The sequence below is a fragment of the Perna viridis genome, chromosome 5 (assembly GCF_037379345.1).
Source record: "Perna viridis isolate PV_CMFRI_1.1 ecotype Kerala chromosome 5, ASM3737934v1, whole genome shotgun sequence".
NCBI classification, from domain to species: Eukaryota; Metazoa; Mollusca; class Bivalvia; order Mytilida; family Mytilidae; genus Perna; species Perna viridis.
In genome coordinates this window covers 46,550,371-46,578,197 of record NC_142449.1, presented here as the reverse complement: position 1 = coordinate 46,578,197, position 27,827 = coordinate 46,550,371, and the positions used below count along the sequence as shown (strand labels likewise).

Here is a 27,827-nt window from a genome sequence, read left to right as displayed (position 1 = left end):
AAACAATAGTAAACTTTACTTAAGAATAGTTACAAACAAAAAATCTTACATGTGTTACAAACCACAAAAGGTGGGAAATCTGGGGATAAAGCAAAACATGACAAAGAATAACAAAACATCAAACAATAAGAACAACCATCATACAACAAATATTCATTTCTTTCTTTATTACATTTTTGTTCTTTCTTTACTAAGCATACATCATATAACTTAAATATTTATAAAAAATCACAATAATAAAAAAAAATACCATTCATCAACATCATACAACAAGCATTCTTTTATTATTTTTTTGGGGTACTTTTAGTTTTTTTTAGTAATTTTTTTTTTTTTTTTGAATTTACATTTTAATTTTTTTTCTTACATTTTTTTTTTTTCAATTTTTTATTATTTTTTTTTATCATGCATACACCATATAACATAAAATGTGTCAAATATTAAAAACGCCAAGTATCAAAAACAAATAACAACAACCACCCTTCAACTCAATAAAGCAAGCTTTCAATTATATATTTTTTTTGTAGTTTTATGTTTTTTTTGTTTTTTTTTTTAAATTTTTTTTCTCCATCTTTCTTTTTTAAATTTTTTTCTTATGTTTTTATTTTTTAATATTTTTTTTAATTTTTAAATCATGCATACATCATACAACTTATATAACATAACAAATAATAAATATCATAAACAAAAACGGCAAGGTGGTAAAAACATACAATTAAAACAATCATTCGTCAACTAACATCCTTTTATTTTTTTTATGTAGTTTTATTATGTTTTATGTTTTTTTTTTTTTTCAATTTATACTTTTAATTTTTTTCTTACATTTTTTTTTCATATTCATATTTTAAAATTTTTTCTTACATTTTTTTTTCTTTTTTTTCTTTCTTTTTTTTTTTTTTTTTTATCATGCATACAACACATTACATAAACATATAAAAATTGATAATTAATAAAAAAAAAAACAATCATTCCACAACATCATACAACAAGCATTCAATTATAATTTTTTTGGCAGTTTTATTTTTATAAATATTTTTTTGGTACTTTTTCTCTTTACAGTTTTTATGTTTTTTCTTACAGGTTTTTTATTTTTAATTTTTTTTGTTTTTTTTTTTTATCATTCACAAACATCTAAACTTAATTTATCTAATACTAAAAAGTAACAAACAACATATAATTAAGAGAGCACATACAATAATACATTAATCCATATTTTTTTTTTATATACATTTTATATTTACATTTCTTCTTTAGCACATAGTGTTTTGACAACCCTTTCTGCTATGTGGAGCACAAATGAACAAAAACTTAACAAATAACATATTGAAATCACAACAACTCATCATAATTATTTCATTCTATCACTTAGTACCATTTGCCCTACAATACTTAATAATTTCCAACCCCAATTCTTAAAAACAAATACCAATAAGATTACCTTACAAATTTTAACAGAATAAAAAACAGCAAATTTCATTACAGGTACAGTCCTCTGTTATGACTATTGAACTTCCTAACTATCACCTATAAAGCAGAAATGATTTACATTATATCATCAATTGTATCCGGCATAATGAAAGTATGAAGTAACTTAATAGCCAGTTATACACTAAAAAATAGAATCAAAATAAGGGGCGAATGACCTACATTGACCCATATGCGTTACGGCTTACCATAATTACATCCAAATCCATACCTCCCACAGAATCCTTGGCTTATTCTTTGGGCATCACAGCAATGTAGCTAGCTATTGCATGCAGCATATAAATGAATAATTGAAAACTTTCACAAACTGACACTGATGCTTTAACTAATTTTTTTTTATAGTTCTAAAGACAAACTGATCACCTAATTATTGAAAATTTAAAGAATTATGTTAAGCTGTAACTATTTTGTTCCTATTTACCAAATTCTTAACAAAAAATATTAAGGTAGGAGGCACCTTGAATGGGTTAATAATTGAACTGAAAGTTATTATGGATTGCATTCCAACACAAGGCAAGTAACATGTTTGTCTACCCAGAGAACAGCCTAGGTTTATTACTTTTATTATCCAATTTTTACATTTCGAAAGAATGACCAGAAACTTTTTTTAACCTTAATAAAGTAATTCTTTTTTAACTGATTTATCATTTTCCGAAAAAAAAAAAAAAGAAAAGAAAGAAAAAGAAAAAAAAAAGGGACAACTTACCAAAAACATTCTTTTCTTCTAAAATGTTCTTTTTTTTCCTAAATAACATAACTTTTCTGCTCACATACTGACTTTTTTAATTCACAAAATACCTCACAAAAATTTATTTCAACTTATTTGAACTATAGGTTTTGGTAAAATTAAAATTGCAAAGATGGCAAATACAAGCATCAACAATAATTATCAATTATAGAGGAAAAATAGAAGGGACAAAATAAATCTATTGACCTCTAAGATAGGTCACCATATGTTTCTTTCAGTTTGAGCACATTTTCTCTAAGTTGTTTTTTGATATTTTTAGCACATAGAGTTTTGATAACTATTTTGTTATGTTGGAACATTTTTTTTAATTATCATATGTTTATTATGAATATAAAGATTTGTATTAGGTAAGTTATGACATTAGCTGTAGAGTGATCAAGTCACTGCCTTTTTGTCACTTTTTTTCTAGAAGATTTATTGACTGAGTATTTTTTTGTGTAAATGAAAAGAAAACTTTTAGGAATACAATATAGTTTGTAAAATAGTTAACTTCATGGAATATAAATAGTCCCCTTTGATTGAATGACCATCACCTGATGAAATGTTTTAGGTAGTTAATTGGACAATTAGATGACTAATTAAAAAGAAAAGTTTTTTTTTGGATAAAATGGAAAATCTTTTACAAAGGAAGTGAAGGTTTTAAGTTTATGTGTTAAAATAAAAACAAAATTGTCAAAAAAGACAAATGGTACATGTTCTAGTAACAAAATGTGGATTATGTGTTGTTTTGGAAGGTAAATAAAAAAATATAAATTTAAAATCAATATTTAGGAAGAGAAAAGAAAGTATCAAGCTTTCATGAGATTGATGTAAGTAGAAGAAACATTTAAACAAAAATATATATAAAAAAAAACATAATGTGCATTTATTTTCTGATCACTTTGCCTCTTTACAGCCATGGGGCTCTGGTTTTGTTTGGCTGGCTTTTCTTTTGCCTCTTGTTGCCAGCAGATTCAACCTGTTTAGGAACTATTTTTGATTTATCCATCAGCTGAGACCCTTTGACAATATCAGGAAACCTGGACTTTGTCTGTTGCTCTTCAGGTTTTCTGTTAGACAGGACAAGTGGTGGCTGGCGTGGCTAAAGTGTAACAATAATCTTGATGTGCTCTTAATAAAGTAGTTTTAAAAATAATGGATTTAAATTTAATTGTCACCGTCACATTGGTGAGGACTTGTTAAAACATCAATGTTCAAGGTTCAGTTCTTATTAAACAAGACTAAATTAAAAAAAAATTATGACAGGTGCATTGAAATTCCTTCAATATGCAACAATTGTTTTAATAAGGTTTTCAAAATAAATACTAGGACTTTTTTAAAATTCTGATCCACTTCAACCATAGGGTTGTCAATTAAACCCAAGAACCATTTTAAACCACCATGAAATATAACAAAGGCTTATAGATTAAATATGATTTCTTACCCGATTCTGAGTCCTCTGTTGTGGCTCAGGTCTTTGTTGCTAAAATATAAAAGAAAAGTAAAAAAAAAATCAAAAAAAATTCAAAAGCTCATAAGGATTTTGAAGTGATCTTAATAATGTCCTGTATAACAAGCAGATAGTAAATTATGACAGGTTAAAGTACAGTTGTACTTACAAGAAATGCATCCAGATGAACAATCATCAAAATTGACATGTAAAAAAACACCAACTATAAGATACTTTTTTTGAAACCAACTTTATAATGAGTTTTAAAATAGTTTAAATTTCTCTGAAGACCTTACTTGATATATCTCTGGTAAAGAGTTGAGCTTATGAGGAAAAACCTAAAAAGGATAATTTCCCTTTGGAGTTCTCGACAATAATCTACAAATAATATCAAGCCTTCCATTAATATTTCAACAAAATCCCTTGAGAAGTTTAGGTAGAGTTGCACAAGAAATGCAGCCAGATGAACAGACTATTTTTCTGAGAGGGAAGGATAGGGTGTATGAAAAAAGAGGCTCCCAGGAGCCTGAATCACTCACCTGGTTGAATTTTGCCTTTCAAAGGCAACAAATTTAACAAGAAGTTGTCCAACAATTTTGTCTCAAGAAGACTTAATTAGGACTTATCATAAGGATCATTTTAACAATTGACAGTTTCTTTAAATAATTCATAGTTTTCAAGACATTGACTGAAAACTGTAAAAAAGTAATTTTTCCCCTTTTAAGGGCAATAACTCTTACAAGAAATCATCAGACAACTTTTTGTCCCTGAAGACTTTTGTAGTCCTAATAATAATAATCATTTCAGCTATAGAAAGAATTTGGCAAGACCTAATGGTTTTGGAGATACAGGTATATGTGAAAAACTACTGTTTGAGTGCTATGTTCTATTTTTCGTAACAGCAGCCATGTTTTTTGACAGATCAAAAATCCCCACAGTTCTATGCAGGATACCCCAAGAAACATTAAATACCAAGTTTGGTTTAAAATGGTCAAGTAGTGTCAGAGGAGAAGATTTTTTTGAAGAAATTACATTAAAAATGGCGAAAAAATTGTTGAAAAAGGGCAATAACTCCAACATGGCTTAACAGATTTAAATGAATATTTGACCACAAACAGATCTCATCATGCTGAACACTTGTATCCCAAGTCAGAATTTAGTTAAACCTAACGATTTTGGAGATATATGCAAAAAAATACTGTCTGACCCTATGTTCTATTTTTAGTAACAGCGACCATGTTTTTCAACAATTCAAAAATCCCCACATCAGCTCTATGCAGGATACCCCAAGGAACATTCATATTAAGTTTGGTTCTAATTAGTCAAGTAGTTTCAGAGGAGAAGTTTTGTATAATTGTTGATGGACACCAAGTGATTGCAATAACTCACATAGCCTTTGTCGAGGTAAACTAAAAATGACCATGATTTCATGAAATAAATTATGATTTCTTACCCTGTTAGGATTTCTTACAGGTTGCCTAGGCCCAGACTGGCGTTCCTAAAATATACAGTAATAAAAGAATACAATTAAGATTTTCATATGGTAATATTACATAAATATAACTATTAAGGTGTGTAAAAAGTGACTCAACTAGAATATGAAGTTGCACATGTCTTGCTAGGTATACTCCCATTCATACAACAATCCTACTACTGTTGATATTGAACAGCAACCATAATTCCTTACATCATAGTTACCCCCCTTTCCACCCCAGTGAATAAATATAAAGTGAAATACATGCTAAATGCAAGTTGAGAACCGATTTTGCTAGTATAATTTATTTCCCCTTCGTTAAATTTGCTTGTGGAATTCTATATGTAGTTGAAGTTCAGAAATATCTCAAGAAACTTAGATTTAGCGAGTTCAAATTTTCTGTACTTGCTTAATGCAGCTAGAGGTCAACATCTACATAAAGCCATGTATCAAATTTGAAATCAATTCATCCAACAAAGTTTTTTTTAGACAAAAATCGATCCATAAGTTGGGATTGGAGATAATTGCAACAAAATTTGGACAGATGGATATAGTGATTCTAATACTGTTGAGTGGGTGTATAATAATCTTATCTATATTCCCAGTAAAACAGAAGGATACATAAAATATCTGAAATATTATAACTTACTTGAATAGATATCACACTGGGCAGGGCCTTTAACTACTTTCAACTAAAATGTACATTTTTCAAAACTTTTAATTCTGTCCCTATTTTATTTACCTTAGATTTTATCAAGATTAAAAGAACTTATAAACAATCATGAAATACAATTTGAAAGATTTTATTCTCTTACCCTGTTCAGCAATCTCTCTGGTTGATGGTTTCCATAAACCTTATTGGCATTGTGGCCTTTATGTCTGGCCTTTTCATGGGTGGCCTTGGCATCAGCTAATATCAGCTCATAGTTCTGGATACTTGGTGTGCTGTTTGACATCTTGAGTGTGTTCTTGTATCCAGTATTGAAACTGGTGAAATTCTTTTCTGCCACAGATGTTGTGTTCACTCCTTTTCTTGGGGCCTTTGGTCCAGAATTCTTTATTGGTGGCAAAATAATTTGATTATTAAGCTGAGCTAAATCCAAACCTGGAACTTGGGGTAACTCATCCTGGGATGTGAATGGTTTGCCAGTTGGTTGCCATATCTTAGGTTCTGTTGCTTCTGTATGGCCAGGTTTTTGCTTCTTTTCATTAGCCTGATCTGGTGTTTCCAGCTTAGAAATGATGAGAAATAGCTCACTTTCAATCATTGCCACATGTTTCCTGAGCATTTTTTCTTTCTGATCAAGTTTCTGGAACTCATCAACTAGCTGCTGAACTTCTTTGATCTTTCTTTTGTTTTTACCGATGCATTCTTTCTTTGCTATGTTCAGCTGCTGTTGCAAATAGACCTTTTCATCCTGTAGTGTTTTGTGATCAGTCTTAACTCGCTCCAGTATATCCTGACTTTTGACCTTTTGAGAGTTAAGGTGTTCCACATCTCGCTCCATACTGGCAAGCATGATATGAGCTTCTTCAATATCTTTCTGAAGTTTTTGCACGTCTGAATAATTTTTGGAGGCATTCTTGAGACTGTTTACAACTCTTAAAAAAGAAAAGAAACAGCATGAACTGATAACAATATCCCTGTAAACCAATGTCTTTTTATTTGAATGTTTATTATATTTGTAGAATTTCGAAGGTAGTAATTTGAACTCTTTCGCATTAACAATAAATACAGGCAAAAATGAGATGGAAGACACAAGACTATTTTCACAATTAGATACTACAAAGAAGCCAACAAAGCCATCAGATAGTACTAAATTTGTTAAAAATTTGGGTAAATAGCATCCCATCTCCAGGCACAAGGATTATTTCATAACTCCATATTCTGACTATTAGTACAAATATAAATTAGGTTATTGGAAAAAGCAAAGACTTTGACTTACTCTTGATCTTTTCTCCTTAAAAGTTCAAAGGCATCAATTGCATGTCTGTTAGCATTACTCTCATTTCCAGAGAGAGGGTAACTAGTACCAGTAACATCTGAAATAAAATCTCAATCTTCAAGTTATGATTGAAACTGTGGATTTTTTCTTAAATGTTCTAAACACATTGTTTTGTTTTGTTTTTAAACTTTTGAGAATTTTCTTCAGAGGTGTAATTCATCCTGAAAACCAAACTAGCCTAGTCTGTAAACAATAATTTATCTTCCATATTAAAATATCTTTTTAATCTTCAGTCTTTTTTTCTAGAAGTAAAACCAATTAATACAAATGAATCTATATGAAACTTGTTGGACTATAAGCCATTTCTGGTAGAATGTTCTCTGGTCCAGAAAGACTGCTTAAACATCTGAACAAAATATACTTTTGAATTTAGTAGTACTACCGTATAGTACAGAGTAGCAAAACCTTATTTGATCAAATGTCAAGAAAGTTTGTTATGGGCAAGACTGAAAAGACTGAAAAGCTGAAACCATAAAACTAAAGATTAACTCAAGTAAATGATTTACACATAACATCACAAACACGAAGATGAGTGGATCGAGATTTCTCCCATTTGAGACCAGTGACTTGACGCACCTGAATTAGTAACCACTGGGCAGTTATTAAATTCCTCTTGCCATTTTGCATTTTCCAAGGTTTCTACAGATTTTACTGGAAAATACTATTCTCCTTAAGCCTATTCTTGCTGTAATTATTTCTCCATTCTCTATGGTAAAATAATGATTTTAACATGTCATCTAAAGCTTGCATGTTGAAAATTACAATTTTACCATCTAAGTGTAGAAATAATTTAAACCACTTACTGAAGGAGAATCCATATAACCTAATTTTTTATAGCCCATACAATGATGTTTTTCAGGGGATAGAATTGGTCTAGTTTTAATCAAATGAAAATTACCAAAGGAATTTCCTAAATAGGTAGTTAACTGGACAAAGAGATACACATTTTCTATCACACATATATTCAAATACCAATAAAATGAAAAAAAAAAAAAAAACGAAAACAACAAAAATTAACAAAAAAACAACAATGAATAACTTTAAAATCTCCATCTCATTTGATCATCATGTGATTAGCATTTAATGAAGAGAAGACCAACTATCTCATGAACATCATAATGGTATGGGCTGTAATAGATTCTTAACAAAAATTTCAAAAAGCTTTCAGACTAAAAATTACTTCTTTTTTTCATATACCAGTATATTTTAATATACTGACCGTATGTTATATCAAAGAGAAATCTAGATCCAGGGTCATATAAAACTACTGAAAAAAATTAACATTAGAAGGAAGTGAAGCAATTTTTCCTCTCCTACATTGAAGCATGTATGAATGGTAGGGAACAAATACATGAATACCAAATTTTCTTCATATTTTCGATTTCAGAACATTCTTTTGAAACATGCAAAACTTGAAATGACTTTTGATTTCTTAAAAAGAGTTCTTTCTAAATACATGAAATAGTACAATCCTAAGTTGGATGAATATGAGAATAACTGTGATGCTCCAATTACAAAATATTGAGGAAGATTATGAAAAAGGCAAGATACTAGCTAACATACATGCAAATTATTCAGCAAAATTGATACACAGATGAAAATACATCTGTAGACTACTTCGTAAATTAATTACTGTGAAAATACTTATATTTTCGTTATTTAGGGGAAAAGCACGTTTGTCAATTCTTGAATTTGTAGTTTTGATGATTTAAAGTAAATAATCCTTTTTGTTGGGAATCAAAATTTGTGGTTTACTTTACCCAGGAAATCCATGAAAATTGGAACACAACGAACAATAGTATTTCCACAGTAGATGTAACTAGGAAGATGAGCTTAATAGTGTGAATAATCATATCAAACAGTAGCTAAATGATATGGTATCACAGCAAAAATAAATAAAGTGCTGAGAACAGAAGTGCAAAGGTTAGAATGATATATATTAACAAACAAGCAAGCCAACACCATACAAAAGTTTATACCTCATTTGTAATCTCGTCCATGATAAAAATCTGTTATAAATGTTTGTATAATTATGTTAAATAATTGAATACAATAAGTAAAAAAACTTTGTGGGGATATTATAAAAGAGTTCATGTGACCAGTGTTTTAGGATTTTTGATAGTTCCATTTTTCCATGGTAAATGAAAATTGACTTGCAAACAATCAATATTTGCTTTCCAAACTTATCAAACCCTTTGAGTTTAAGTTTCCTACTAACCAATTGAAAAGTGGAACACAATGAACAACTTTCCCTACCCAATTTTTTTTATTTGAGTGATGTAAAATAGGAATCCTAAAACATTGAGGTATGACAAACATTTGAAAAAAAATCAGCACTAAAACTGGATGGTTTAATATAGTTATTTGTTATAAAGTCATGAAGTTGCACATGTTGTTGTGCTTGGTATACCCCCACAAGTACAGGAAGTTGAAATTAGAAAGCAACAAATATCACTAACAACATATGCACCATCTAGATAAACCAAATCTGAAATCAATTTCATCAAGAGGGAGACATTTTTGTCACAAAAATTTTCTCTATTATTCAATATAGATGAAAAATGGAAAATCCAACAACACAAGATGTTGATATTAGGTAGCATCCAAAATTGCTTACAATGTATAGTCACATACAAAATTTGAAATAAATCTGTCCAATGGGAGTCTAGATTTTTGTGATGAAAATTTGGATAGACAATGTGAGTGAGGGTAAAAAAATTTATAGTCAATAGAATACAGATAAGACTTTTGAAATGAAACTTACAATTAAAAAAGGGTATCAAGGAATTCAAAATTTAATTAAAATTAAGACTGAAAATAATTTCCCATAACAATCAGTACTCAATAAAATAACATACCAAGATTGTATTTTTCCTGGAGATAGTTGACAAAGCGTCTGTATTTGGTTTCACCCTCATCTGAAAAAAAAAAAATGCAGTTTTAAGAAACTACATTTATTATATAGCTGCCAAAAATGAAAAATAAAAAGGTTCTGATTAGCAAAGTGCAGGATGTCATAGAAACAAGTTGTCCAAATATGGACTTGAGATTAACGTTTGTGACAGTACAAAAGACCCCGAATTCAATGAAACAGAAAATATTTCGTAAAATAAGAAACCATTCAACTTGATTCAAACTAGAAATACTGTTAGCATGGTCACAAATGATATCCTTTGCATTGACTGAACATGTTTAAAAAAGACCTAACATGTAAATATCTCATTTTTATTAAATAAATAGTCATCTAAATTAATGTACAATGCCCCCAAAAATGAAAATTTAAAATTTCATCAAAATTCATTGAGTTTCCCTTACAAGATACATGAACAGTCCAACATGATAATTTCAAAATACCATTCACCCCCAATACTAGGAAAATAGTTTAAATTTTTCACCAACAGGCCTTAACCATAGTTTGGAGGATTTTGTATAGATATCACTAGCCTGTAAGAGGATTTTTTTTAAACAGGCCCTAAACATTCTTCATAGCCTTGAACTGTGGACAACTGGTTTATCATGAAGACCGGGACAGAAAGATGGACGAACACTTAACTATATTCAGTCTTTGCCATACAAATTTCTGACAAGCCTAACTAAAAAATTATATATATATATATAGTAATCATTAGCATGCTAGCCAAATTCTGCAACCCCACCAGCATTTTTATCAGCCATGACTGTCAGGCTGGTGGTCAATTTCAGAGACTGCTATATCGCTGCAACTTAATTTGCAAGAGGATAATTTAGTTGTGGTACTTCATGTATTATGTATTCATGTATTACCTTTAGACTGAACCCTTGACCTTGCTCGGCTATTTTTTCCTGCTTCTGAATCCACACCTGAAATTTTCAATGTATTTATCAGATACAGTTCAGATAAATTAAGTAGAACAGTTAGCAAACTCAGAAATAGAACACTCCCTATACTCCTCCTACCTAAATCAATCTTATTTAGAAACAATTTGAACATTAGACTTTACTGTTGGAGTTAATATCCTGCCAGCTGAAACAAGGGGTTAGGGGTTTCACTATACATGTACCTGTTTCTTTAATCCTATTAATATAACAACTTACCTCTGGATAAAGAACGTGTTCTCCTTGGGGTTGATTCTTGAGGAGTTGAGAGAGCTGGAGTATCTGGATCATAGGCTACTGGTGTTTCCAGCAATGGTGATTCTGGTCTTGTTGGGCAAGACTTGCGCTCAGCCTCAGCTTCAATTACATTGCCATCTGAATAACAAATATGAAATAGATAACTTTTTTTGAAAATACACACCAGCATGCCCTTTATTATAACATAGCAAATATAAAACAGCATCAAATATAGCAAATGCCTTGATCCCTTTTTATGTTAAGTTTGATTGAATTTCTTAAGTGTGTAGAACTGGCAGTTAAAAAGTCTAATTTCATCTAAATGTGTTATACATATCTTCTGTACAATATATAATTAAAAAAATAACTTCATACATTTCTTACCTAACATAAGTTCTTTTTCAACTTCTTTAGACTCATCACCCAGTGTAAGATCAGAAGCTGCAGTAAGTGGTCTCATCATTTCACCACCACCTTCTAAACAATAATTAATAGAACAGTTGGGCACATCGAAATTCAAAGACTTAAATCTGCTTAAGAAAATAAATGAAAATTATTCATTAATTTTCAGGAAAAACAATATAAAACTAAAATTATCCTGTTCATTCCAAAAAGTAGGGTTCTCATTTTTTAGCTGACCAAAAGGGTAGGTACTTCTATTTAAATCAGCAATGCATACAAACTCTGCCTCCTGAAGCTTTGGTTTGGCAAAAAAAAAATATAACTAAGACAAGAACATTTTTTAGAGCAGAAAATATATGTATCAGCTTTGGTTTACCTTCTACTTCCTTTGGATTATCCTCAGGTGTTTGATCAGAAGTGACTGAGACTGGTCTGATCAATACACTGGTGGCAGGAAGGGCTGGGCTAGAGATATGCTTCTCCTCTGTTCTTGAACCAGCTACAGATATAATAGTATTTACAGGTCTCTGTTACACATGTACAATAACTACATGTAGTATCTTATAAAAAAAGTAATTGTCTAAACTCATCATTATGTTACATTGAAATGATGATATCAATCTCTATATCCATTCAGCTTGGATCAATCTTCAAAATTTTGATATCACAAAAACTGAAAATTGAAAACTTAAAATACATGTATATATGCAATAAAAAAAATAAGTGTAAGGTTATGTACTAAACACCAAGATATAGGTAAGGTCTTATACTTTTAAAACTAGAGAATTTTCAAAAAGGTCTTTACCTCTAGTTGGAGCTTTGGATCTTGCTCTTGGTGATCTAGTACCTGAAATTATTCCATGAAAAATGTACAAATGAAAAAATATGAGAAGGAAACAAGAACAACGAAGAAAAAGAGATGCTCTGCATGAAAGCAAAACAATAATACTCACACTGAGTGCCTCAGAAACTCGTTTGTGTCTAGAAGACAGGAATGATGCCCTAACACATAATACAACATCCTTTATCAAAAATAGGGCATTAACATTGTAGAGAAAAAAAGTAATAACTAAAAATCATGCCATGAACCCTAAATAATACTAAAATTGACATATGTTGAACTATTTCTTATTTTAGCAATATTTTATGAACATAATAATCCTTTGTCTCTGCACATAATCCCCTTAACATGTATAAACATTTTACAAAATTTCAAAGCTGCAGCTCAAAAACTTAAGTTGGATATAGCCGAACAAGCCATGTCACATTATACTCCTTAGGAATATTGGAATTGACAAGTACAACTATCTCTAATCTAAGGAACATTTTATAAAAATCATTATCCTTTGGCTCTGCACATTTCAGAGTTAGAAATAGTAGCCTGCCCGCCAGCCCGAGACTGGCTATTTTTTGGCAGGGCTGGCTAATTTTAGCAAAAATTTATATAGCCATATAGTAAATATATTGAACAATTGTATTCAGGACTGGTTAGAATTTGAGTGAGTTTCCTACCCTGGAATATTTCCTTTACATGTTTAAACATTCTACAAAATTTCAAAGCTATAGCTCATATATTGGGGAGGGGACAGCCTGATTAATCATGTACTAATCATCTACCTATCTAGGCATAAAAATTTGAGGACCAACATTTTCAGTAGCCTAGGTTACAGGGTCCCTACCAAACTAATTCTTTGCAAAAATGTAAAAGGAATAGAAATTTACCTTTAGAGGCAGGTCTTGTCATCCTAGGTGAGGGAGATTTTTTATCCTCTGCCACAGGTGTCTCAGGTTTGACATCACCTATAATTAAAACATGAAAAATATCATTTTTGAAAAAAAAAAGAAAAAAAGACAACAGCTTTTATGCCACTCTGAACATATTTTTCTAATACCAAAATGTAAGGGATTAATGAGATTTCATTTTACCAGTATCTTGGATGGATTTAAGTAGCAGTCTTCCTAAAATTCAGACAGAAGGTGATTCATGCATGTCAAAAACTCACAGAATTCAGATTTATTTCTTGTTCAGAAACTGTTTAAAATCACATAAGCAGTCTTAGTTTTTTTTTATATTTTGGGGGTTGTACTTTTTAAATAAAATTTGTATAGATTGTACATGAAATTAGCACTTTTCAAGAGTTATCGTTCTTGATTTGGTTTGATTTGGTTGATTTTAGTGGGAGGTTAAAGTGTAGTTTTCTCATAAGTACAGGTCTAAATACAGAAATAACTATTGTCACATAAAAATATAGCATATGTAGACCGAAAAAACATTGTCTGATCCATGGGTTTTTCTACACCTCATAGGTAGTGTCTGAATCTTAAATGGACTGGTACTTAATAAAAAGTAAACAACTTACCATTGGCAACAGACTGTATTCTCCTTGGGGTTGATTCTTGAGTTGAGGGAGCTGGAGTAGCTGGATCAAATACAACTGGTGTTTCTAGCAATGGTGTTTCTGGTCTTGTAAGGCCAGACTTGCACTCAGCTTCAGCTTCAATTACATCACCATCTGAATAACAAAATACCAAAATTAGAAATCTTTTTTAACACATCAACATAGCCTAAACTAAATTTAAAACACACACAGTATCACTTAAAAGTAGTTTCTTTATGTTAAGTTTGATAGAACAGTGGATTCATTTTCATTGCATTTCTTTAAGATGCAACAACTAGTGTCTTATAAACTGTGTGAAACTGACAGACGAAAAACAAAAAAAAACAACAAAAAACACCCAACAGGTACAGTCTTACAAAATACCTTTGCAAACTGAATTTGGTCTCCTTGGGGTTGATTCTTGAGCTGGAGTAGCTGGATCATAGGCTACTGGTGTTTCAAGCAATGGAGATTCTGGTCTTGTTGGGCCAGACTTGCAGTCAGCCTCAGTTTGAACTACATTACCATCTGAATAATGAAATACCAAATTAAGTAATGTATTTGCTTTATTAAAATATGGCAAATATATATATATAAATAGATTAAAAAATAGAAATAATAGAACAGTGTCACTAAATTGTTAAGTTTGATTAAGTTACTTTAGTTTACTATGAATTTTTTAAAATTGTATTTCTTAAAGATGCAACAGATAGTGTCGTATCAAATGTGTGAAAATGCCTGTTGAAAGAAAAACGAGTAATCTTACAATTTACCTTTGCAAATGGAATTTGGTCTCCTTTGGGTTGATTGTTCAGGAGTTGAGAAAGCTGGAGTAGCTAGATCAATTGCGCCTGGTGTTTCAAGCAATGGTGATTCTGGTCTTGTTGGGCCAGACTTGCACTCAGAATCAGCATCAACTACATTGCCATCTGAACAACAAAAATACTGATTTTAGATTCTTTTGGAATACATCAACATACTTAAACTCAAAATATGGCAAAAAAAAGGAAACCTAAAAACTAGCAAGCTCACAAATAGAACACCCCCGCTTTAAATGTAAAACACTTAAATTGAATTATCTCCCTTTGAAGTCCTCTGACAGATATTAAATAATTAAAAAGTATCACTTAAAGTGATTCCTTCATGTTTAGTTTAACAAAATTTCGTCAATTTACAATGATTTTTTTGTATTTCCTTAAATTGCAACAGATAGTGTTTCTTAAACTTGCCTTTGGCAACAGATTTTGGTCTCCTTGGGGTTGATTCTTGAGGAGTTGAAAGAGCTGGAGTAGCTTGATCAAATGCTACTGGTGTTTCTAACAATGGTGCTTCTGGTCTTGTTAGGCCAGACTTGCACTCAGCCTCTGCTTCAACTACATCACCATCTGAATTACAAATATGGACAATGGATAAATATCTTTTTAAAAAAAAGCACACTAAATACCTTAAATTGTAACATTGCTAATAAAATCTTAAAGTAAACAGTATTTGCCACATAAATTTCTTATATTAAGCCAGAGCAAAATTTTTAATGACCTTATATAGTAATCATTGGCATGTTAGCCAAATTCTTCAAGCCCACAAACAGCATTTTTACCAGCCGTGGCTGTTGGGCTGGTGTCAATTTCAAAAACTGCTTAAAATTATAAAACTGTATCATTTAAGCATATCAATGTGTAGTAGTTCATTATGTTAAGTTTAATTTCCCTTAATTTACAAGGATTTCTCTTTTATTATATTTCCTAAAAAAGCAAGAAGTAGTTTCTTATTTACTGTGTAAAATTTGTATTTAAAAAAAAAAAAACCAACTTACAGTCTATTTCAATTTAAATCTATTTTGCATATAATCTAATGTGCATCCTATATTCAAAAAAACAAGTTTCATACATTTCTTACCTAACATAAGTTCTTTTTCAACTTCTTTAGACTCATCACCCAGTGTAAGATCAGAAGATGCAGAAAGTGGTCGCATCATTTCATTACTGCCTTCTAAACAAACAAAGAACAGTTGGGGACATTCAAAGTTGAAAAAAACTAAAAGTTAAGCCTGCTGAAATAGGATCATAAAGTATGAACACAATTCATTCATTTTCAGTAAAACAGTTCATATACAACTTAAATCTGATGTAGCTAAGAACCAGTTATGATTTGAAATTCCAAGTCATTCAAAGGACTGTTTCATTAAAAGAGATGAGGTACCTACAGAAGGCACTTTTTTCACTAGGGGAGTCACCAATGTTTTGTATTAATCTCTATATTTTGTCTAGAGACTGAACATATACAAAAAAGGTGCCTTCCCCATGTCCCTCATATGTTTATCTGAAACAGCCTCATTAAAAGGTTCCCAGCTGCCAAAAAGGTTAGGTACACCCATTTCAATCAGCAATGCGTAACAAACTTGGGCTGGGCAAAAAAAAAAAAAACATATCTTAGACAAGAACATTTTTAGATAAGATGATATATTTATCAACTTTGGCTCATTACTAACCTTCGTCTTCCTTTGGATTATCCTCAGGTGTTTGATCAGAAGTGTCAGAGACTGGTCTGATCAATTCACTGGTGACAGGAAGGGCTGGGCTAGAGACTGGGGTCTCTTCTGTTCTTGAATCAGCTAAAAAGGAAATAGAAGTAAATGTACATGTACATCAATAACATCTATAATGAACTTGTCAAAATCAGACATCTTGTAAAATCTGTATAAACTGAACAACTACTCAAACAGCAAATCATTCAGTCCAAATAAGGTTAAGTTGTTACTGTATTCCTCCATTTCAATCTCTTAAAACATCTAGTGTATAAATTCAGCAATATGTTCCATTAACTATGTTTCATTGATATGACATGGGATATTTAAAAACAAATCTTATTCTTTTTTTTATAATGTAACAATTTACTTAAAATAACTATGTATTGAAAAAAGAAATAAAAAAATACATGTACATGTTCACATTTCAAATTCAGAAATTTAAAAAGTTTAAAAGGTGAGACAGGATTCTGTACTTAATGAAAGACACTGGTACAATGCAAGTCCTTGCATTGCTATATTTGCTTCAACTTTTAAAAATTAAGGAATTTGAAATATGTCTTTACCTCTGGATGGAGCTTTAGATCTTGCTCTTGGAGACCTCATACCTAAAATATCAACATGTATTTAACACAAAATGTACAAGTTAAAAAGAAAGTGGGAAAAAAATCAGCAACAAAATTTTTCCCATTGCCATGTGACACAAATCATATTTCTCTATCAAATGCTATAAAAAATGCAGGTCACTTTTGGCATAAGACTGTGGTTTGATTTTAGTTGTTCATATCCTGTAACAACTTAATATGATTAAAACATATACTAAAATCTTAATGAAACTAATGTATATTTTTAACTTTGTAAGCCAAGCATGCAAACAGTAACTTTTCTGTTCTTACAAAATGATACTTTTAAAAAAATTAAGGGCACAAACCACACAACACAAATTTTCACTAGTATTGGCTTAAAGGCCCAGCTGAGATAATTCTCAGCAAAGATCTGAAATGAACTAAAATTTACCTTTGTAAGCAGATCTGGTTATCCTAGCTGACCTGGGAGAAGGGGATTCTGCAGGTGGAGTAGGGGAAAACGGCATAGCTGGTATGACTTCGGCTGCTATTTTAACATGAAAAATATCATTTCTTAGTAAAAAAATGAAAAAAATAGGGTTTAGTTTAGCAGATTCACAAAAAGGACCAAATATCTTCTTCCATTAGGACTCTATTATGCTAGTTGTTAACCCTTGTCGTGCTGCGCATTTCAGAATGAAAGTCTAGATTTTGATATTTTCTAAACTTATGCAAATTATATGCAAATTAGTTGCACAATGGTACTGATCCTGATTGTTATATATAAATTAAAGAAGGGTGATCACGGGGTGGGGTGCATGGGGTGAGGAGGTGGTGGGAGGGTGCGTGGGCCAACGCGTGAAAATAGACATTTTTGTCCATTTCTGGTCATTATTTGCTACCAGTGGGGTTCAAGGGGAACAAATGAGGAACCAAAGCACATTCATCCTATAGCCTGAAGAACGTGAAGGCTACTGAAGCCAAATAAAGTGTGTTACAGTCACGAGTGGGGGTAAGGAGTCCCCTGAAGGTTCATTCGGGTGAAAAAAATGAGGATTTTTTCCCAATTTTTGGCCTCTGTTTGTCCATAAACCGGAAGTAGTCAATACAAGGGGTTTTCATCGAAATGGTGGTAACAGAAATCATTTTTATTTAATTTCCAGGCAAAATAAGAGTACTAAAGATTAATTCTGCTCAGGCGAGGGTCTGAGAAATGAACCCTTCTCCCCAAAAAATCTATTTTTTTTCGACAGCAGAAGCTTGTGACCTCTTCTTTTAGCTTTCAAGTCATTATTTATTAACAAACTCTATATCAGATAGCCTCATTTTAAAGCATAGTCAAGCTGCTTGCAGCTGGACACAGATTGTGCTTTCCTAAACTCAGATGTACACTGCCAGAATGGATAAAGTGGAACACGGTCCAATCCCAAACAGGTACGGACGTAGCACGACAAAGGTTAAGATTCAAATTTCCTCTTTAAAGCACTGGCAAATAGTAAGTTAAATGCACATTCATTTTCATGTTTACTTGATTTACAGGACATTGTGAAACTCAGAATTTTATCAACATTCAATAAACTGTAGTTCTGTTCAGATTTATATACGATAGCTTAAGATGATGCTCTAAAGCAAGCCCTGCACATGGAGAGAAGAGAAGATGATCTGATAAAAGACAATGAGCAAGACAACTTGTACAACAAAGAACATAAAACAATAAAATTAATATGTAAAAAGTAACAAAATTAAATGAGACTCCTCTAAAACTGGGAGCATGGATCAGGTACACTGGTAGTGTAAGCAATGAATTTGATAATCAAAACTGTACTTGGAAACAAAAACATGTATTTAGACTTTTAAAAGAAACTGGTTTCTGAAATGTGCTGTCTTACAAAAATAGTTAGAGCGATTTAATAGGTACCAGTATCGTATTGCATATCCCTGAGCGGGTGTACGTCAAAACAAGGATGCTATAAAAATATAGTGCATTTTCTTTTTGCCTCTCTACAAACTAATGTTTTGTCAAAAGACATGAACAATGACTTAAAAAATAGAGCAAACATAACACTGTAAGATGAAGAACTTTTTTAAAAGAAAATCTAACATAATATCATAAAAATGTTCCACTGAAAAGGTTGGTTTGGTGAGTGCAAAATGAAAGTGAAAGTAGGGAAAATGGCTATTTATAGTTCAAGACTACTTTTCTGTCCAATCTTTGTGGACTCACCCTATTTTCTTTGTGGGAAATTATTTTTTCACATGTCCTTAGAAATGCTACATAAGTGAAAGTTTTATTGAATCAATTTACATATTTTTTAAAAAATCCTAAAAATATGCACTTCACTATAGAAGTCTATGGGAAAATTAATACCATACTGAGACCAATAAGCAACCAGTCTAACCAAGAAAATGAAAGAGTGTCACTGTTTGATGACAAAATACATAAAAATTTCACAGAGGATATTGCACTTTGACATTTAATGCCACATTTCAGACAATCAAGGATCCATGAAATACAAGGTAACTTTGACAGCATTGCATTTGAAGAATAATTGTGGGATACTGCTCCTCAGAAATATACCTGCAAGGGTGACAAAAATGTAATGATGAGACCAATGCCAACTGAAGTTAGATTCAAAAGAAGGTATCGTTTTGGATTCTGCACTTATGAGGTCAAAGATACACTTCTTCAGTGCAAAAAAAAAAAAAAAAAATTAAAACACATACTAAAATCTAAGAGAAGCAACTAATGTACATCATAAATTTTAGGTTTGTAAGTACACCATGCAACTTTTTGGTTTTTACAAACTGATACTTCCTTTAAAAAAAATAGGGGCACAACACAATTAGCAGTAGCAATGGCTACATGTACAATGCCCTGCTGAGATAACTATCTGCAAAAATCTAAAATGAATTAAAAAATATACCTCTGTAAGCAGATCTGGTTTTCCTAGCTGACCTAGGAGCAGGAGATTCTGCAGGTGGAGTAGGGGAAAATGGCATAGCAGGTTTGACTTCAGCTGTTAAATTAACATGATAAATATAATTTTTGAAGAAAAAAAAACAAAAAACAAACAAGAAATTTATGAGCCAATGTTCATTGTGATTCCAACTGCTTTCAATCAGCAAATTAAGAAAATAAACAAAGTCCATGGTAAACAGGAAGTTGTCAATTTTTTAAGAAAATGGATCCCACCATATGGCATACCTACAGAAAGAATGTGTTAAAATTTTAAGCGGCTATAATGAGTAGTTGTCCAGTAAACTGACAGACAAGCCGTGAAGGGTAAAACAGTATACCCCCTCTCCTTCAGATTGTGGGTACAATAACTAGAGCTTTTAACTGACTCAAAAAAGGATTCCACCTTGTAAGCTGGTTTTTAAAAAGTGACACTTTTCTTTAAAAACAATAAGACTGGCACAACAGCATTGGTAATATGGCCCTGCTGAGATAATTCCCTGCAAAGATATGAAATGAATTAAAATTTACCTTTGTAAGCAGATCTGGTTTTCCTAGCTGACCTGGGAGAAGGGGGTTCCGCAGGTGGAGTTGGGGAAAACGGCATAGCTGTTTTGACTTCAGCTGTTATAACAACATGAAAATATTATTAAAAAAAAAAAAAAAAACAACAACAACAACAAAAAGTCGACATCTTTTAACAGTGTTCTAGGATTCCACTTTCCTGTCAATTTAGGTGGGGGAAAGTTGTTTAAAGTGTTCCACTTTCCACTTGGCAAGTAGAAAATTTCAATTTTTGAAAGGATTTGTTAGATCATTTGATAACTTCAAGTGCGGAAAAGTGAATCTTCATATATATGTTCCCACAGAAACCTGAAATTTTTTAAAATCCTAGAACACTGATTTTAGCACTCACAAAATGGACCAAATGGACCAAATATATCCTTCCATTTAGACTTCAAACATTTAAGCTAGTTCGTCTTTAAAGTCATTGGCCAATAATAATTTTTTAATAATGTTAAATGCAAATGTCATCTATAGGCATTCAACTATATATATATCAGAACGATTACCTCCCTTTGTCAGACCCCCGAAAACAATTGAACTGACAGCCCTGAGGCAGACTGATGAAATTTTATTATTTGGGTTTTAGGCAACACATGTTTTACTTATGCAAGTTCCTGTACAATGAAATAACTGTTTCAATAAGGAGTTAGTAAGTAGATTACAAAAGAAACCTGGCAGTTTAGGACATGGACAGAGGAGAAAATTCAGCCCATGACAGAGAAATGTCGAGAGGACTTATCCAGGACCCAAATCCCCTGACTGAGAAAAAGAAATTCAGTCAAGTAAGTCAAGTAGAGGATAAAGGTGCAAAAAATGTACTGATGAAACCAATATCAGCAATAACTATACCTGTATGTTAAAACTGTGGATGAAGGACCTAAAGCTGAGAATATGCTGGGCGAGGATCTTAAAGATGGAGATGCAGAACTAAACCTGATACAGAGGATCCTAAAGTTGAAGATTTAAAAGGAAGTAGGTTTTTGAATTTTGCACTTATGAGGTCAAGGATATTCTTCAATGGAAAAACCATTTCTTTAATGAAAGTTTCCTGAATCCAGATGCTGGTTTTAGAAAAAGAAAAAGTTCACTCTCATTTTGGGGAAGGGGTACTTTTGTATTTACATGTAGGAATCACTATCTGCTGTGTTTGTCTGTCCTCACACAGCTTAACACCATCTTGACAACCAAAAACAATTTTATGGATTAATTAAGTACCACAGGTTATGCATAAGACAGTCGATCTGTCATTTTTTGGACTGTGAGGCTAAAGTTCTGTCAGCCAGTATGCTGTAGAGAATTTACCAATAAAAAACTTCTGTAAAGCCTCTCCCTCCTTGAGTTAAGTACAAAAGTAGAAAAAAAAAACAAAAAAAAAACACACACACACACAAATTTAAGAAAATTTAGACTGATGCCCTGTAAACAGACTGTAGATTTGCAACCAAACAAAAAGTCAGCCTATGTACAACATGGTTCACTGAAGGTACTTACCAATCTGTAACTTACATGATACTCCTTCCTATGATTTTTTTAAGTTTTAGCTGACCAGGTATGGAATTTAAAGGGAAATACTTGCTAAATATATTGTGCAAGTTAAAATTCAATTTTGCTTGTTACGAAATTATTTTCACTTGCTAAAATTTATATCATTCATCTAAGTTTCAGTTGCAAGTGTGAATTGTCAATACACGCTAAATTTAACTGAAAAATGATTTCAAATTCAATCCTGGTGACAATAAACCATGGAATAGACACCATGATCTACATACATGTATAAAAACCGTGAAAGTTAATGAAAGGCTCAAAATTCTCTCCAGAAATAAACGTTTAATTTTGTTTAAATAATAATGAGAAATTATAAAAGTATTAGTAAGGACCATGATGTAACTACATGCATAATGTACACATATAAAAGATTAAATACTTGTTTCTTACTCTTTTTCGTCCCTAAATTCATAATTCAAGTCATAACCCTCAAAATCAATCCAAGCTACCATTTTGTGGTTACTGGTACATTTTCATAGTGATCCATTATGCTTAAATACTTGAGTTATATAGTTAAATCTCATGAAATGCTTGTTTTTGGTTCCTTTCAGATCCCTACTTCCAAAACAGTTGACAGGTTCTATCTTAATGGTATTGTGGTTATTGGCTAATAACTGCATAAAAATGCCATTTTTCACATTTCCATGGCAACTTCTGTACAAATGTACATGAAACTCTAACAAGATGTTATCCATCATCTGAGATCTACAGTAGACTTTTGTAGGCTTTATCATAGATAACATATCAACAACTGAAAAAGTTATCAAGGGAACAAATGTTACAGCAGAAACCAAAAGAGTACATTCCAAGGATAAGAACTAGACAGGAAAATAGATACTGAGTAACACACAACAAAGATCATGAAATCATAAATCCCCAAAAAATAAATGATAACATGTATAGAGAAACAAATATAAATGATTGAGCAATCCAGACTACTAAGACCTGGCTTGAGCACCCTTTACTTTTCAAAAAACTCCTGTCAAGTTGCTAAAAAAATGTCACTTCCTAAGTAAATGAAAGACGAAAGGAAAACTATGACAAGGTGAACAAAAAATTGTTTAGTGTGATGCAAAATTCTTCAAGCTGTGGCATAATGTACATGTATGAGTTGTAATATGAAAACTCCATATGCAGGGGATGTTGCCACTGGTTAAAAAGCAAAGGAATAGATCAGGGAGTAGCAGAGCACAATTTGTTCCAATTGAAGTGCTGACCCTCTATTGAAAAAAGAACACTTCAAACACACTGGACGAATATGTTGTAGATAAAAAATTACAACATTTTAGCATCTTCTCCAGTATATAGATGATCAAGAAAATGATTTGTAGTTTTATTTTACTAAGAATGGAGAATCACTGCCACCAAGTACTACAAATTCCACATTAAATGTATACCACTACAGTCACATGTGACATATACAATATTTGTACATGTAGTTTGGGACATGGGGCTAGTGGCTATAGTCACAGACTGCAAAAATCCATACAATCGATGCTTCATAGCAGGATCTTCCAAATGTACTACCAAGCCTCTTTCGAAACTACATGTATTGATTTCCACACTTATAGCTGTCAAAAAGGGTCTTCAGTCTATGTCTAGGTAGATTTCAATTTTGGGGACCTATATGACAATACCCCATTGGTAGCCAACACAATATCCTTTGATTTTCCAACAAAGGCTCTTTACATAATACTTGTACAACTGAAGACTGGCTACTGCAGCCTAAATGAGACAGAGGATCCAAACTACGATTGTGGGGAAAAGAAACAGTTAATCATTTCCTTCTTGAATGCTCATTAACAGAAAATGAAAGTGAAACTATGCTGAAAAAACTAGCAGAAGAATGTGGAATCAGGAATATCAATATTGGAAACATCTCAAGTCACATTCAGGGAGAACAACGCGAACAGACCAAACACAAACTCAATGTAGTTACTAACTATTCTAGGGGAAAGAACAAGTCAAAAGCCTCAAGCTATCACCCAATTAGCCTAACAAGCAGTTGTTACAAATTAATGGAGCGTATAATCAACAAACGCCTACAGACATATTTGGAATCGGAGAACATTCTTGGTCATGAACAAGCTGGTTTTAGACAGTACAAGAGCACAGAAGATCAGACAACACATCTATCTCAAGTAGTCGAGGATACATTTCAATCAAAGAAAGTAATGCTAGCTGTCTTCTTAGATCTTCAGAGAGCATTTGACAAAGTTTGGAAAAATTGCCTTCTTGTGAAATTTCTTAAGATTTGGAGTAAGTGGAAGAATGTACTAATGGACCAACTTAAATCTGTACAACAGAAGGGCAAGAGTACTCGTAGATGGGAAACATGCAGTGTTCTAGGATTCCTATTTCCATGTGAAATTTGGGTCAGGTACTTAGTTACACTTTCCTGTGGCAAGTTGAAAACTTTATATACTATAAGGATTTGTTTTGTTAGGAAAGCAGTCATTGACTGTGGGAAAGTTGATTTTATATGGATTTTTCCCAAGGAAACCTCAATTTCTGAAAAATCCTAAAACACTGACATGGCAGAAAAATACTTCTAAAACAGGGTGTACCACAGGGAGGAGTATTGCCTCCAACACTCTTCACACTCTATATGAATGACCTAGTTTCAGAGCTACCAAATGGTGTTCAATCAGCACTCTACGTAGATGATCTTGTCCTCTGGTACTCTGAAGAGTATGCAACTACTGTAAGGTACAGATACAAACAGCATTAGATATGGTAGTCAAATGGGCCAATGAGTGGTGTGTTACCATCAATAGAGGGAAAACATCTGCAACCACTTTACACTCTCACCTAAAACCCAATCTGTCAAGCTGACCATGGATGACATCCATATCACAATGGAAGATCAGCAAACATACCTTGGTGTAACCTTCGATAAAAGACTTACATGGAAACAGCATATAATGACAACAGAAGCCAAAGCCAGACGAAAACTAAACATCATGAGAAAACTTTTTGGTACATACTGGGGTGCTAATGAGAAAGTTTTGAAATCTGTCTGTGAAGGAAATGTACGCACACATCTAGAATATGGCTCTAGTGCTTGGATGACAGCAGCTAAGTCTTACCATTAGACTCTAGATAAAGTCCAGATTCAGGCACTCTGTATCATCACAGGAGCCATGAAATCAACACCTATTGCTAGTATGAGGGAAATTACTAACATACCACCATTAAGTAAGAGAAGAGAATGTAAAGCTGTGATACATATCACCATTAAGTAAGAGACGAGAATCTAAAGCTATGATACAGGCCACGAAATATCAATGTTTACTGAACCACCCAATGAATGAGCGACTAAAACTATCCTCAGGCAGACTCAAAAGATCTAGCTTCAGTCTAGAAACAAGAGCATTGCAAAGAAAACACCAAGAACATCTACCTAAGCATGTCAAACCTATAGATTTTAAAATGAATGACAATCTATGGGCAGAGAAAAAGGACAATGTAACCATTCAGACAACAGTTCTGTTACTCAGTGCCAAAGATGAACAATCAAACATCGTCAGAAAGACCGTAAAAATGGGCATGCTGGAAGAAGAGTATCAGAATTGTGGGCTAGAGTTTACAGACGGTTCAGCCACAAATGCGACAACAAAAGGAGGGCTGGTATCTACATAGAATACCCAAATGGAGAACAACAGTCAATGGCAATACCAACAGGACTACATTGCTCCAACTACAAGGCTGAAGAAGAAGCACTCATCCATGCGGTAAATTACATCAAAGAAAATGCAGAAAATATGCAAGTACTATTCCTAACAGACGCCCTCTCCATATACAAGCACGGACCAACAACAAACTACCACAACTTAAAAGAGCTATTTATTCCATCAAGAGCCTTAAATCTGCCATACTGTGGGTACCTTCACATTGTGGAATCATCGGAAATGAAAAAGCAGATAAGCTAGCAAAGGAAGGCGCTTAACAACAGCATGATGAAAATCCTGTCAGCTACACAGAGATGAAGACCATCATCCAGTCTCTGCACAATACCCCTCAGAAGCAAGATAGCTACCATCATCTAAAAAGATCTGAGCAAACTACAATCTTCAGGCTCAGGACACAACAGACTAAACCAACATCTGTACAGAGTTTAGAAGGTCATACCATCACCTATGTGTACCTGTGGAGAAGCAAAGCAGAATACAGAACTTTCTGCAGACGTGCAAGGTACACCAGACACAGAGAGAGAAGATGTGGGATAAACCAACCCCCATTAGAGAGAAACTGTATGAAACTGTATGGACCTGTGGAAGACCTACACAAGACAGCCAGATTTGTTGAGGAGACTGGCATTCAAGTGTAATGGCGAACGACAAGAAGACTAACTATTCTAGCACCGTGAAAGAAATGAGCAGTACGGACTGAGTCTATGTAAAATCAAGCAGGTCTCTGATGAAATGGACTCAACTTGCTTTAAAAAATGTACAGTGCTGTCTATGTAAAATTATGATGGGTCTATGTTGACAAAAAATTCAGTTTTTAATACTGCTAGCATCAAGTAAATTCCAATGCCTAATAGAAGCTATTGATGGATGCCATCAGTCAGAGGACTCTGAATCAGTGATACCAAATTTTCCTTAATCCTAATCTCAATTTAACACATGTGGTCATTAAACTAAAAGAAAATTACTGGTATTTTCGGCTGTTACAGTACCTTAAGTGGATTCAACACCTTATGGTTATTTGTGCCACAGGCCAGAGATTGAGGACTAAGGATAGTAATTTTCTATTGCTACTGGTCAGATTTGACTACTTGAAAAAAAATATGCACCTCCTTTTTTTTTCTTTTTCCTTATGTCATCTTTGGGGGACAGAATAGGCCATATATATTGTAAACAAACAACTGCAGTCTTGTCTATTAAATAGAATTATCAACCTTTTCCTGACAAGTAAATCAGTTCTGTAGAGGCTGAAGAGGATAAAAAAGATTCAAGGTTTTCAACTACATGTACATATACCTCTTCTTTGGAATGTGTGGTAGAAGCATACATATGAGTCTTATTACTACTAGTAATTTCTTCATTCACATCTGATAAAAAATATTGGATGTAATGCATTTTGCAAACAAAAAGTATTGTTTTGGGCTTTGTCGACTGGTACATGTATAACATACTTATCCTGTACAGTAAACAATTGTTTGGCTACAATGGGATCTTTGAAAATATGAGTTATGACAGCAATAATTACTTCATGACAACTACTATTTCTTGATTACAATTTACATGCACAGTAAAGTATTTCTCTGGAAACACTAGAAAAAAGTATCTACGCATTTTGGATAAAATACAAAATATTACGGTTTGAAGAAATAAGTTTAAATGCCAACATACAATTGCTCTTCCGGGCTATTAAAACACTTTACTGTGCTTGCAGTGCCATAACATAGGTCATATCTTCACAGAAATAAATGGTATATTTACAAAAAAAATGAAATATCGAAGAACGAGTTTTACCAAAATTGGAGTAAAAGAATATATTACTGACCTGAGATTGTATCTTCAGAACAATTTCTCTTCTTAAGATGAAGAACTTCAGTAAAATCCTTCTAGCTAAAGGGAGAGCTTCCACAAGCGTTGCCGTCCTATGGAAGAATGACGAAAATTCTGATCACTTCTGCTGTGACGTCAATAT

At 32.5% G+C, this 27,827-nt stretch overlaps 1 protein-coding gene across 3 annotated transcripts; it reads right to left on the bottom strand.

Moving 5' to 3' along the window:
- Positions 1–320: 320 nt before the first annotated feature.
- Positions 321–27,827, bottom strand: LOC148617963 (uncharacterized). 3 transcript variants are annotated; one of them, XM_088585658.1, is made up of 23 exons: positions 27,681–27,827; positions 20,589–20,681; positions 20,026–20,118; positions 17,553–17,648; positions 17,102–17,143; positions 16,500–16,622; positions 15,908–16,000; positions 15,241–15,396; positions 14,785–14,940; positions 14,396–14,539; positions 13,994–14,146; positions 13,356–13,433; positions 12,439–12,480; positions 12,010–12,132; positions 11,616–11,708; positions 11,214–11,369; positions 10,923–10,979; positions 9,998–10,057; positions 7,080–7,176; positions 5,949–6,735; positions 5,113–5,157; positions 3,654–3,692; positions 321–3,311 (listed from the first exon to the last, which is right to left on the bottom strand). In XM_088585658.1, exons 2-23 carry the CDS (start codon positions 20,662–20,664, stop codon positions 3,120–3,122), a joined length of 2,901 nt encoding a protein of 966 aa, XP_088441784.1. In that variant the 5' UTR covers positions 20,665–20,681; positions 27,681–27,827; the 3' UTR covers positions 321–3,119. The 3 variants fall into 3 exon arrangements, with proteins under 3 accessions (XP_088441784.1, XP_088441785.1, XP_088441786.1); XM_088585659.1 differs by having other exon boundaries at positions 11,616–11,705; XM_088585660.1 differs by lacking the exon at positions 20,026–20,118.

Coding starts and splice junctions, on each gene's coding strand:
- LOC148617963 (XM_088585658.1), bottom strand. CDS start 20,664: ATGCCGTTTTCCCCAACTCCACCTGCGGAACCCCCTTCTCCCAGGTCA. Junction 10,058..10,922: donor GTCAAGGGTTCAGTCTAAAG/GTAATACATGAA, acceptor TTTTTTTTTCAG/ATGAGGGTGAAACCAAATAC. Junction 6,736..7,079: donor TTAAGGAGAAAAGATCAAGA/GTAAGTCAAAGT, acceptor TTCTTTTTTAAG/AGTTGTAAACAGTCTCAAGA.